The 13229-nt window shown below is 40.8% G+C and overlaps 1 protein-coding gene and 1 long non-coding RNA gene across 7 annotated transcripts in view; both read right to left on the reverse strand.

Moving 5' to 3' along the window:
- sash1a (SAM and SH3 domain containing 1a) overlaps positions 1–13229 on the reverse strand; it is a 168260-nt gene that overhangs the window by 42459 nt on the left and 112572 nt on the right. Inside the window, exon 1 of one of the 6 annotated variants that reach the window (XM_040017301.1) lies at positions 6904–7559. The exons of the other annotated variants lie outside the window; for them this stretch is intronic. Within the exon in view, the coding sequence (XP_039873235.1) occupies positions 6904–7011 (108 nt within the window). The 5' untranslated portion in view covers positions 7012–7559. Of the gene's footprint in view, positions 1–6903; positions 7560–13229 lie in introns of those variants that run through there. 6 annotated transcript variants of the gene reach the window in all.
- Positions 1048–6897, reverse strand: LOC120724844. Its single transcript, XR_005694014.1, has 2 exons — positions 6578–6897; positions 1048–6543 (listed from the first exon to the last, which is right to left on the reverse strand). It is a non-coding gene; the product is annotated as an uncharacterized LOC120724844 (long non-coding RNA).

Genomic DNA, 13229 nt, shown 5'->3' on the forward strand with positions numbered 1-13229 from the left:
GAACATAAACTGTCAACATAAAGGGGCCGGTTATAAAGCAATCTATGAAGTTAATTAGGGTGACTTATGTTTATGTCGGCCCACCTTTCAGATTTAGAATATCTTAATTATTTTCTCAAGGCTTAAAAAAAAAAAAAAGGAAGAAAAAAAAGCACTTAAATATTAATTACTTTCTTGAATTAAGTCATTGATATTTCTTTGCAGGACATAAAGCAACTTTTGTATAACTTTTGTGGGAGAGAAGCTCATCTCCTGCGTCTTGCCTTGGTTAAAATCTAGGCCATTCTGGCAGCGATGGCCCACAGTTGAATATTCATCAGTGTTGATCTAATCTGTGCCAGGCAGACAGCTAGCATTGAGTCACTGTGCAGGGTCCAAACAGTCTCCCTCAGTCTCTGTCTTTCTCAACTGGACTCCCTATCTGGGTGCCAGGCCACAAATGAATGGATCACTGTGAGTAAGGTGTCACACGCACACCCGTGCATACACACACAGGTCTTCTTCAGACCTTGGTGTCTAGTCGGGGAGAACACACATTAGTATGCGCACACATTGCATGCTGGGGATTTCAAAAGCATCAGACCAAAACAAACTGAGTTAAGCCAATCACAAACACAGCTTGGTGAGACAGAGTTACGATTTATTAATTGTAAGATGAGCACATTACTGAAAATAAAACAAAAAAAAACAAACCACACAATTGCTTCGTCTCAAATGCGCACACAATTGCTTCGTCTCAAATGCACACTTTGGCTTGCTGTGATCTGTCCTCCCAGCATCTTTTCTTGAGAAATCCTGTTTTGGCCAGACATGTGGTTTGAGCTGACAGAATCCCAGTGGAAACACTCCCTGAGCAGACACATGTTTTCGCCTTCATTCCTCACATTGATTGAAAGCGCACACTCATTAGAGAATGCCAAAATGTTACAATCAGACATCAAGACTGTGCACATATATTTGCAACATCCAAATAGAAAGACTAATGCCTGTTTTAAAGTTGCACAAATCATTTTTTAGACGACGACGACTCCAATTTTTTTTTTTTTTAAACAGTGATGGATTTTTCTTTTTTCTTTTTGCATTAGAATTATTTACGTTTTCAAGTCTTTTGTCTCCACTTGCAGTACTATCTCTCAGCTGTGGACAGGTAAAGCTGCATATATTTTGATGTTTTCAGATAGACTGCTAAAACAGCCCCCGCCCCCAAGCTCCGTGTGTGTGCAGAGATGACTGAGATTCCTCTGATTCACCAGTGGGATTACCTCATAGGCGCTCGACACAGCTGAACCTCGGGCCTTCACTTCCACCGTCACTTTGTACAGTGACACATTCACATGTTCTGTTGTATAATGACTCCAGATGCTTTTGGGTGAATCACAGCCTTAAGTAAAGGTAAACCAGCTGTTTTCTCATAATGACTGGTCATGTCATCGCACGAACAAGTGCTTTGTCCACATTTTAGAGTAAATCTGTCAAAGTGGAAGTGAAAATGTGGTAGTATTGTTTGGAAATTTGGCAGGAGGGTAGGCATTGACGCTGGAAAAGGGATAGTCTGTGGACTACAAACCAGGGCAGCTGTTTGGTGAGAAGAGAATAAAACAGCTGTAATCTGATAACAGAGATCCTTCATTTGGTAAGAGACTCTAACGCATAAGTCATTATGTAACCTAAAACAAAACAGGCTCTGTTGGCAATAAGTCTCAAAAGATCCTTACTGTAAAACTCTTACTCTGAAGCCGCTTTACATGCGCACATATAGAACTATAAACACATCTAGTTTCATGACTGTGTGCCGATGTACGTGATGTAACAGCTACTCCACCCTCGATGTGAAGGAGGCCAACTCCCCATTTAAACTTGAACAATAGCAACAATAGTCGTACCAAAAACTCCACCCAAGCAAGAATGGGTGAGGTCGCTTGTATGAAATCAGAGTAAAGAGTGTGCAAGTGTCACAAAAGCTCATCATTCCATTACGATGGGTACTTCTAATTTCAAGATGAAAAATTTCCGTTTTGTTTAAAAAACAAACCCCAAAAAACTGTAAGAAATTAACAAATCACTCGTTTGTGTGAAGACCACTGCAAATTAATGGCTGACATGTTGCGCCACCATCAAAATAGAAATTAAAAGCGCTTATTAATGCTGAATGATCTGCGGCACATAAAGTTCCTTTACAATTGCTTCAAAAAGATGATTTACATCTATGGCAGAAATAAAAATGAAGTCAATATGTATTTCTACACAAATCACGTATAATCTGCTTTATTTTACATATTAAAAAGTAAAGATATACATGCATATGCTTTGTATGCAAAGGTTGCACAGAGAAGGGAAACAGCATGAAGGTTTAGTAGCCTCGGGTCAATTGGCCATGGAATTCCTTGCATTCTTACTGACACAGGGTTCCTCTACAGACATTCAGAAAGTCAATTTGGAGAAGCATCACTTTAATCATGAGGCATGTCTGTGCGCTAAACTTCAGCAGCTTCAATTTCAGGCTCTTTTTTTTAAATCATGAATTTATGGCCAAAAAATAAAGTAATATAATTACAATATATATATATTGACATTCACCCCCACTGTTACATTATAAAAATGAAACCAAGTAAGTGCTTTATACTCAAGTAACCAACATCAAGCACATATTAAATATAGTATTTTAAATTAAATATGATATAAATCTGGAGAGAAAATTCCCCAGGATTTAACACTTTTGCTTGAGCGTTTCATATAACAGAATACATAAAGGGCTGATCAGTCCTTTCAAAAGAGGCAGTGCACTGTTGAAGTGACAGTTTCTTTAAGAGGGAAAAGTCAAAACTATGTGAAAGGCACCCAATGAAGGTAATTCACACAACTAGCATGCAAGGCACTGATAACTTGCAACCTTGGGAACATCTGCTCAAAAGCGCTTTCTTGGTATATCGGTGACATGAGAAGAATATCTGCTAAGGCTGGAGCTTCACTCAGTTTATCTTCTTCACATCATGTTACAGAATATCTAAACAAAAGCTTGCTTGTTTATAAGCTGAAGAAAAGCCAGTATATAATACGTAAAAAAAAAATCAAATATTTTTGTTCTGTTTCAACCTTTAACGTCAAATTCCTCCATTTATCATACCGGTGTTTAGTTTTACATGGGCTGAATAGAAGTGTAGATGGTATTAACTATTGTTACAATCACGCCCTTGTGTCTACCCATTTTGTGTGTTCGAGAACAATGACAATGGATGACAAAAGAGCCGTCTGATGTAATGCTAGAAGGTTAGCAGCGTGATCACTTTCACTTGCTAAGCAAACTCAGGACAGGACTGGCAGACTGAAACTGCTGCCAGCTGGGTCGCATTGTGGTGCACTGTACTAATGTTTTTATAAGTGAATCTCTTGAGTCACCAACACTAACAATACATCACCTCTCCAATAGTCCAAACATCATAAGATAAATTAGCCAGTTGTTACTACATCCATCAATCTACTTAGTTCCTCAAATGCCTCCATAAACTAATCCCGCCCTCCTTCTCTGGATTAATACCATTCTATTGGTAACAAATAACATGAAAGAGAACATGCCATCTGTTAACAGTATAACACAAAATATACGTTTGACAAAAAGACAATTTGATAAAAACATCCCTGGGTGTTGCATCAGCCGGCTGCAATTCTTAAAAATGTTAAAAGTGCTGCAGGTGAGCACGAAACAAATCCCCAAACCAGGAGACATCTGACTAAAAGTTGGCCTTCAGGCCAGTAGAGGAAGACTGTTAAGGAGGGTAAGGCCAGGGGCCACAACTCAGTCTTTTAGAGAGCTTCCTCAGGATATCCGTGGCTTGAGCAGAACAGTACTCTGCCATCGCAGCAGAGGAAACCTGCCAGATCTCCGAGTGACCTCAATAATGAGTCTGGTCAGGGAGGGGTAGCAAAGGAGAAGTGACCAGAGTTGGACTTGGCACCAATAGACTAAATTCAGCTATTATAGACTGTGTTGAGAACACTGTTGGCAAAGACAAACTGGCCCAGCTAACCATGCTTTAAGTGAAAGCAGACAACTGAAGGATATGCTGCCACTATGTATGAAATGCTATGTGGGAGGAAGCACCTAGGGGTCACATCATCTAGCCATATATTTCCCAGACATTAATCAATAATCACGTCTCAAGAGCAGAATCACATTCTTAGGTTTAAAGATGGAGCACTGTCTCCTACATAATCAGTTTTCCAAATGGACAAACTACCACCCACACTGTGTAAAACACCACAAAAAACTCCTTTCAAAGACAACAAGGACTCCCTGCAGGCAAATAAAATATTACCACGGCTGTGGCTTCAGATGGCCTTTCAAGCAAAAAACAGAGGAGAAATTTCTGGAGAGAAGGAAAGAGGGAGTGACTGTCAGCTGTCCAGGTTAGTGAGCATACCTTCCTATACGGTGAGGGGGCACAATTTAAAGCTTGCCTTAGGCAAATACATATCTGAAATCTCTGTTCTGTCTCTCCTCTACATCAGCAGCAGTGAAGCAGCAGTTATTCCAGTTATAGTCAAATCCCACAGGATATTTCCCAAATGGGATCCAATGAAAAGGAACTGAAATCTAGACCGCCTCCATACAAATTCATAAAGCACATTTGTGTTTAAACTCAGATTAATTTAAAAGCTAGTGAAGAAGTTCTGTTCTGAGGGACCCCCCCATATCTCCAGACGTGGGGCGGGCCAAGCAGAAGCAAATTCCCTTTTCAGACATGTGTAAATCCAACCACTTAAAACAATTCACAGCTCCTACGCCACACTGTCCTAAACTGCCTTTGAGTTTTAATTACTTCAAGAGCTATTTACTGAGCTTAAACCGCACATAAATGAATAGCTTTCTAAGGTATTCTTATTAAACACATTGCACCACACATCACTGTGGATGGTTAACCTCAGAGATGGGAAAATATAAAGCAGATTGAAACAGCATTTGATTTACAGTTAAAGCATTATGAAAACCTATTTTCAAAGGACAAACACTTTGCTGTGGAGCATTTTGGTGTTTATCTGAACGGTTGCTTAAAGTTTAAGAGTACTTTCCAAGTTTGGTATGTGTGCCGAAACATACGGTAATCTGTGGAAGATGGAGAACAGTAAGAAGTCTGACCAGATCTTTATCATGATGGAAAACTATCTGTAAAGAGGTATTTAGGCCTGTTTCCACGTGCAAAGACCAAAGATCAGGCACATGTGCAACAGTGAGCTAAGTTGGGTCAACAAGCTAAGACCAAATCCCAATTCAAAGGGCAAGCTCTCAAGCAAAACAAAAGGCATTGAAATCCATAGTGGGTTGGTTATATATAGCATCCATTTTGCTGAAGGAGAGCGCGGTGTTCATTGTGTTCAGAATCTCACGATGTGTTTAGAGATATGAGCGTGAGCAAAGTGTTAAGCTCAAGGTTCCCCGTGAAATGATTTAGTTAAATGTTAACAATTTAGAAATGTTTTCCAATACGTAAAGAAACACTGTAGTTAAGTGCAGCATTCTAAACGAGCAGAAACTGAATCATGTAAGCAAATTAAACAAAAGCAAAGAAATACTGGCCTGAAATGAAGGGACATTTCAGTTTACGTTTGCAGAACAAACAAAGTAATATCTCATAGCCCTACGCGCCAGATGTTATGTTATGTTCGTTCTCTTCTTTCATCACGTTCATTAAATCAGTTATGGGCTTGCCGATTCTGCTAAAGACTCGTTTTCAGAAGCTGGAGGAGGCCAATCTAATCCCATTCGTTCACATTTCTGAAATTTCTTGCACAGCAAAATAGGAAAATAAGATGATCTAAAACTACAAACTAATATGGGAAAAAAACAGCAACAAAGCTGAGGTCAGTGACATTGGGTTGTTTCTTTGTTGTTCTTTTTCAGTGTCCTTCAGGCTGTTTCTTCATTAGATGGCCAACTACTTGGAATTCAAGGTAAAAAAAACAACAAAACAACAACAACAACAATGTTGTCAAAAAAAGAAAAACTTTCCAAGGATAGGATTTTATTTTCACTGTTATCGTGTTTGAAGCAATCTGGGGGGGAAAAAAAGACTTCAAAATGATGGTGAAACATTGGAGTGTATGCAATGCACTTTAGCAAAACTTGTTGCTTTTCCCTGTATGCGTGATTCCATTCAAGGTGAAAAAACCAACAAAAGAGAGCAGCCTAGCAGACATATGCCTCCAGAGGCAATAAATCTAGATAAATTGCGTGGCTGGGAGCCAGGTCTAGTGTCAGCATTCTCCTTCCCCATATACACACAGTTCTGTACGCCATACACACATCCTCAGTATCAGACCAAAGGGACTCCAGTGTCTATAGATAACAGATCTATTACATCCCATGTAGGCAGTAAAATAAAGAATGCATTGAAAGCCACACAAAACATTGTTTCAGGAATTTGGTTTACTCAACACAGAACAACTCTGAAGTGATAACGATTTCAAAGCATAAACCTGTAACATACACTAAACTTCACTTGAATGAGATAACAGCAGTTTACAAAGACAACAGGAATCTCAAAACTTCTTAAGATCTAGAGGACCCACCGGACCCGCGTACATAACCCATAAAGGGTAACTTTTCGGTGCATAACACACCACACACAATCAACTCCTGTTTGCTTTGATCTCGGACTGACTTGGCTGTATGAGCTCATCATTGGCAGCCTAGAGCCAACTCCAGCAGAATACAAGGCTACACGCAGAGCACCGATGGATTTGGAACATGGGCCTGTTGGAGAGAGCTGATGCGTAATTTGCATACACCTATAATTCGGTGAAACAAACACTCATTTCGCAATACAAGTGTTAAAGGAAACAATTTCAGTTAGTTGGGAGTCTGTGATGTCAACCAATTATCACGTCACCCCTCCCCCCCAAACTTACCAGCATCCCCATAACGTCCGACCACAGTTGGGAGAAACTGTCGGACGCAGCAGCGCTATCTGCCTGAGGCTCATCGGAAGGCGCACCGGTCCCCTGATCACCTTCCATAATGTTAGAAAACTTTGTTCAGAGTCACACCAGTATTTTGTAGCTTGCTTCCAAGCCCACAGGCAGGAACCTTAATCCCCAGCAGTAAACAAGATATCGGTGCCAAGGCTGTTTCACAGACAGTTGCCCTTGACGCACTGGTGAAATGCTCCAGCATTGCTTGGCACGATTTGAAGTTTAGTGCGCAAACTGCGTCCCGACATGTTTAGCAAAACTCCGAGAGAGAGACCAAAGGTAAAGAAAGTCGGCCTTGAATTATGTAAACCCACACCCGGTCATTCGTCTGAAAACTCTCAAGCGCGGTGTCCCCTGCTCCACAGTCTGCAATGCACGGATCCGGTGCCCCAGGGTATAAACCAAACCCCACAACTGAGGAAGAAGAAGTCGTCGAAATGGGGCAAAAGTTTCCGAAAAGTTCACAAAACCCCCCAGTAAGTGTCACAAAACTTTCAACACTGCAACAGAGAGCACACTCAATCGTATTTCCATTAAAAATTCGAGTGAGAGAACGCCCGGAACACACAGCAAAGCCTCCAAACAAGGCGCCTCCCCCTCTCTTCACCCCTGCTCCTCTCACTCCCTCACTCTCCTTCCCCCTACACACCCCTCCCAGCATCAGGAGTACAATGTCCCGGAATTAGCGCACACTAGTGACCAATTATTCACATGATCGATACATTTTTCCCTCCAAATGAGTCTGTTGCATTTGATTGAGTAACTAACTTCACTGTAACCTTAAAAAACAGACTTTGTTTAACCCTCCCCTCAAATTTCAATCATCTGCTAGTCACTGACAACGTTTCAATGCCCAGTTAATAATCATTTTTATCTGTCTATTGCTTTCTGTGAATATATTTGAATCTAGACTTTAGAGTTTTGCTAAAACTGAGTTCATTTAAGGGATTCTGTCACAGAAATCACTTTAATCACATGCTGACATGCCTTCCACCAATACATCTCTGCAGCCTAGTGAATAGGGAACGTGAACAAAGCACATTCTCCACACAATTGTTAGAAAAACAAAAAAGCCTATGGGAAAAAAAATGTTTTTAAGAGGTTCATGCATGTGGTGCCCTATGCCCTCGTAAATCTGTACAAAACGCTGGACAATGACACCGAAACACAAGACTTTTATTGAACCATAAGATTCTAACTTGATTTACATATAGTCCAACAGCTATGTGATTTTTTTTTCTTTTTCTTTTTTTGTGCCGCAGATGCTATTTGAATAAAAGTGGGAGAGAGATACTTTATGCATAAGCATGAAATTGCACAGCTACCCTGTCTGATCAGCTGTTTGTTATGCTCTACCAGCAGGCAGGCTTCTCTTTTGTAATGAAGTCCTGAAACACTCTGGCTCTCCTTGTTGTTGCCAAGAGCATATTTTCTAGGAGCAGCTACAGCTGCCAGAAATAACAGAAATTAAGAGTAAAATTGAAATTTCAGTTCACACTAAGCTCCAATCCCTGTAATTTCAAGTCAGCATAAAATGCTGCCTTAGCTGCTGTTTACCACATAACTCTGCCACACCAGGACAAATTTATTCAAAAGCAGCATAACCAAAGATGAGATAGCAGACAGAAAATTTGTCAACCCCACAATCTTTTGCGCAAACATGAAAACAGTTACACAATAATCCATAAAGCTGCAGTTTTGCTTCGAGAACTGCTGTCAATTATGCAAAAGGCTCCCAGATTTTACTTTGTTTATAAGCTGTTTATTACATATCAGTAAGGCCTTCCCCAAACTGCAGTGTCTTCTTTTAATCATCATATCATTATCAAAAAACAGTTGAGACTGTGGTCCTTGAAAGTGAATAAAAGCAGCAGATACAAAAAAAGAGGATGTCAAGATGTTGATAAGCAGGTCATCTACTAACTGGAAGGTTGGTGGTTCAATTCCTGGCTCAGATAGCCTGCATGTTGAAGTATCCTTGGACTAGATGCTAAACCACAAGTTGTCCGTGATGTATCCATCAGAGTTGGTGTGTGAATGTTCGGCAAAGAGCTTAGGCATGGAAAAAAGTAACTGTATGAATGTTTGTGTGAAAGGGAGAAAGAGGCTTGTGATAAGAAAGCACTTTTGGTGCTCAAACTGAGTAGAAAAGTGATATATAAGTAGAGTCCATTCAAGTCCACAGGATTAAGACTAAAGGTCTGTTACACAAGATTAAAAAGTAATCTGTGAAATGATTTCAGTCTAGACTAAAATGTTGGACTCCACAACACAGCACCGTTTGTGTAGCTAAAAAAAGAATTTGATTTTGCTGCTCTTCTGGGACTGCTAATTCCTTTATATACAATATCGCGGTTTTAAATTTGTGTCGGTGAGCAATGGCTTTGGATGAGTGGCAGCTGCTCAACAGTGTCCTGCTTACAGTCTAAACACACAGAACACACGTTCACACAAGAGCAGCTTTGTTGGGCGACATGCTGAAAGTGCGGGGTCTGCACTACTGACTCGTATTTGTAACCTTGGAGTGGCAGCAGCAGCAGCAGCAAGTGGCAGGACTACTAGTGTTTATAATGGCATTGCGTCATTGCTCTGCCCATCAGCTCTCCTTTGTTGCTACAGAATGCCAACTATGTTTGATTTGTAGGTGTGATTTCAGAGCACCACCCTGATTTCCCTATTATTTTCAGTTGGATTGAGCTCTTTGGAGTCGTGCCCTTAAACACACAGACACACAAGCGCACATATCGCTCAGTATGTACAAACACATGCTGGAACTCCCTTTACTCAAAGACAAGAAAGTGTGACCCCCACCTGGAGTTGCTGCAAACAGAGGGGTCAAACTATTAATGAGAGGAGGGCATCTGTTGACTTATCAAACACTGCTGGTGTGCTGTCTCTGTGTGTAGCTGCCGCGTTTTACTCTTTTCACACTAACCACTATTCAAGGTGTCATATTGCCAGACAAGAGGAAATAAAACTTACTTCGCAGATGCTAATTGCACATGTTAACAGTCTTTTCTCTCTCGACAGGCTCTTTGGAAAAGATTCAGAGTGAACATTTGGTCAGAAATGAGGATAAAATGTGTAGCATATGAACGTGCAGAGGATACACCTGCAAGCAATTCACGGTGGAAATCTGTTGAGAGGAATGGAAGAATGTATTTGATGGTTCTCAAAATATATAGATGGCTCCGTCAGGAAAAGGGTGATGTCATGAACATAAATTGCTCAGATAGCATATTTTGAACAGACCTCTTGAAAGCCTAGGGGCTTGACTGTGATTGATCGGTGTCAATTGCTGTACTTATGTTGACATCTTCCCCGTCTTTCATCTTTTCCCATGTTTTAATTCTCAGTAATAATCATTTTAATGTCTTATTAAACCTCATTTTAATATTATTTTCTGATCCTGGTGAATTGTGGCACAGTTAGAAAATTGCACCGTCACTAGGATTTAATTTACATTAGGAATCCTGAAACTCAGTTCTGCATGTGTGTGAGATTATTTGCTGATTGTTTGCTTATTAGCAGAAGCTGGTCAGGGTTAATAGTCTGACAACTAAAACACTGCCTAAAATGTTTACTTTCCAAATAAGAAATACCCATATTCGTGCTTTGTACTCTATAAACTGCCCCAAATTACCTTCAATTAAAGCATGATTAGGGCTTAGAACTGGACATTGTGATGAGAATGGGACCAATACTGCTAAAAAAGTTCCACTTTCTGGAAAGAGAATCACATGTCCTGCAGCTATCAATACAGGCATGAATTGAGAGACTCATATACAAAAGTTCTCATTCGCCATGGTGAAAAACAGACAGCATGTCTAAACAAACTCACAGGAGATGAGAGGAATCATTGCGACTCGGCTGAAAGTACGTAACTGTAATAAGTACAGAACTGCTGAAAAGTCGAGGTTAAGATAGGTCATGGCTTTTTCACTTTCAACACCGAGTTGTTAGGATTCCTCAGTGGAGTGATGAAGAGAGGAATAAGGGATGGAGACGGCAGCTCTAAGGAAGGAATGAAGATAGACAAAAAAAGAATGCATATCATGTTAAAGCAAAGCAGGGCTGGACCTCCGCTGATAGCGAGTGTGACCCTTCCTGGAGGTCACCAGACCTCGGGGCTTTAAAAATAGCTCCACAGGGAGTCACAAACCCCACTGGCAGGGTGGGGACAGATGTTCATAAATATGGTGGAAAGACATTAAGGCCACCATACTTGAGTGATCCCACAGATGACAAAATAATAATTACATGTATATTCTGTTAGATCAAAAAGAATATGATTACTCAGGTTACAGCTTTCATCTTTTCAGGATTAAAGGTATAAATCAGTAAAAGTCTGGTGACATTTTGTTAGTTTTGCCCTTCTAAAACAGGCTGGAACGCATAAAAATCAGCTCTTCATAAAGCAATTAGTGGAGCCGACAGGATGACATCCAGTCCTGTTATACGAGCATGACATGACTCATCATCACCTCTTCTCACCCTGCACTGCTATATTTTCCTCCTTTGTTCAAGTTAACGTATTTAAGTTTACACTCAAAGCTAATTGGATCCAAAGTCTTGAACCCTTATTCCTTAGCTCTCAGGCTGCTTTCTCTTGATAAATAATTGGGATCAAGATTTTCGCATCATTAATTCTTCTTAGTCGATGGGTCAAAGGCCTGACAGTCCCTTGGCATTTTCTGTGAGCTGTTCAGAATGTGAACCTTTGCCTTTCCTATTTATCGGTGTGTGTGTGTGTGTGCATATACATGCATGCTTATGTGCATTTCAATGTACAAAAAAAAAAATGTGTGCGTGAGATGAACAGAGAGGCAGGCCAGCCCCAGTGTGCTTCACATGCATGTGAGAGTTATCATGCAGACATGCGATAACTCCCACACAGACCCAATTAGCATGACAACTAATTACTGTTTCCTTGGTCCCCTCCCTCAGCTAAGCTAACTCATTAAATTAAATCAACACTCTGGTCTGAAAACAATGCTTTGAGGGAGTAATAATGATCGCCTGCCACTTGCTATTTATGTGTTCTAGGTATTACTTTTCATAGGGCGGTCAACCATAACACTGGAGCCTTTTGAAAGCTGAGAAAATGTTAGCTTCAAATATCAACACAGGAATTACCTCTGGGCTAGAATGAGGCAGAAAGCAGAAAGAAAGAGGATGACAGCTGAGAGTGTGTGAAATAAGCACACCGAGTGATATGCATGGGCAACAGGGAGAATACTGAGAACAACAACAAACAGATATAGAAAAAAAAAGGAGATGGTCTGCCTGGGGTATGAGGCGCATGTGATAACCAGCTGTGCATAGCATTGAGCACACTGGAGAAAAAAAAAAAACTTCTCAGAAGGCTCATACAGTGTCTGGTATGTCAGTAAAAACAGTCTGGATAGTGCTGTCAAAAAATGGCAACTCTGTACACACAGATCCTACTGGATAATATTATGTGCTTTAACGAGATGCAGGAATTCAGGGAAAAGGAGAAAGTTTGTGTCACTGAGATGTAGAAAGAAGAAAAAGTCTGGAATGAAGCAGGAAGTTCTCAGTGTTACAACATGACCTTCTAACACTGTTGATAAAAAAGGAAAAAAAAGACAAAGCATTTTCTTTGGAATCGCTCTTGGTGCTCATTTTGCCCCCTACTCATGTTTCATTTAAGGGAATTAAGTTGTAAGACTCTTGTGTTTGTTGGCCGCCACTTAAGCATGCATACCACTGAAAATGTCTACACGATAAATAATATCTCCGATGGCCACATGCATATGCGAGTAGCATTCGCAAGTCTTCATCCATGCTTTCAGTAATGCACTTGCAATTGCAGGCCCCTTTATTGTGCTTTGTGTAATATAAAAACAAAGCATATTTCCGCTAAGCCCCGGATTCCCACATTCTCCATGCAGTGCAAGCCTCTGTGGCCATGTGGTAGCTGATTAAGTTACGCCATTGTGCGCGTGTGACTGAGATTCCAGCGCGTTTTAATCAGGCCCGACTGAAAGGACAGATGTTGTTTTTGATGTGAGCGAATTCCAAAAGGTACGAGCAGCACAGAGCAGCCGGTGTTTAGCGTGCGTGAGCTTAGTGATCATTTGGATGGATGTATGCGGGAAAGACTAAAGGCCATGGAAGAAGAGTGTGCTGCATCTGTGTCAAAATGGCGTCCGCAGGAGTGCTGGGAAAAAAGTAAGCTAGCTTGTTTGAGTCCACGGGTGCAGGTGGAGGCGACGGGCTGGTCTCGCTAGAGATGGAGG

Source organism: Simochromis diagramma, unplaced genomic scaffold (assembly GCF_900408965.1).
Source record: "Simochromis diagramma unplaced genomic scaffold, fSimDia1.1 OVJJ01000802.1, whole genome shotgun sequence".
NCBI classification, from domain to species: Eukaryota; Metazoa; Chordata; class Actinopteri; order Cichliformes; family Cichlidae; genus Simochromis; species Simochromis diagramma.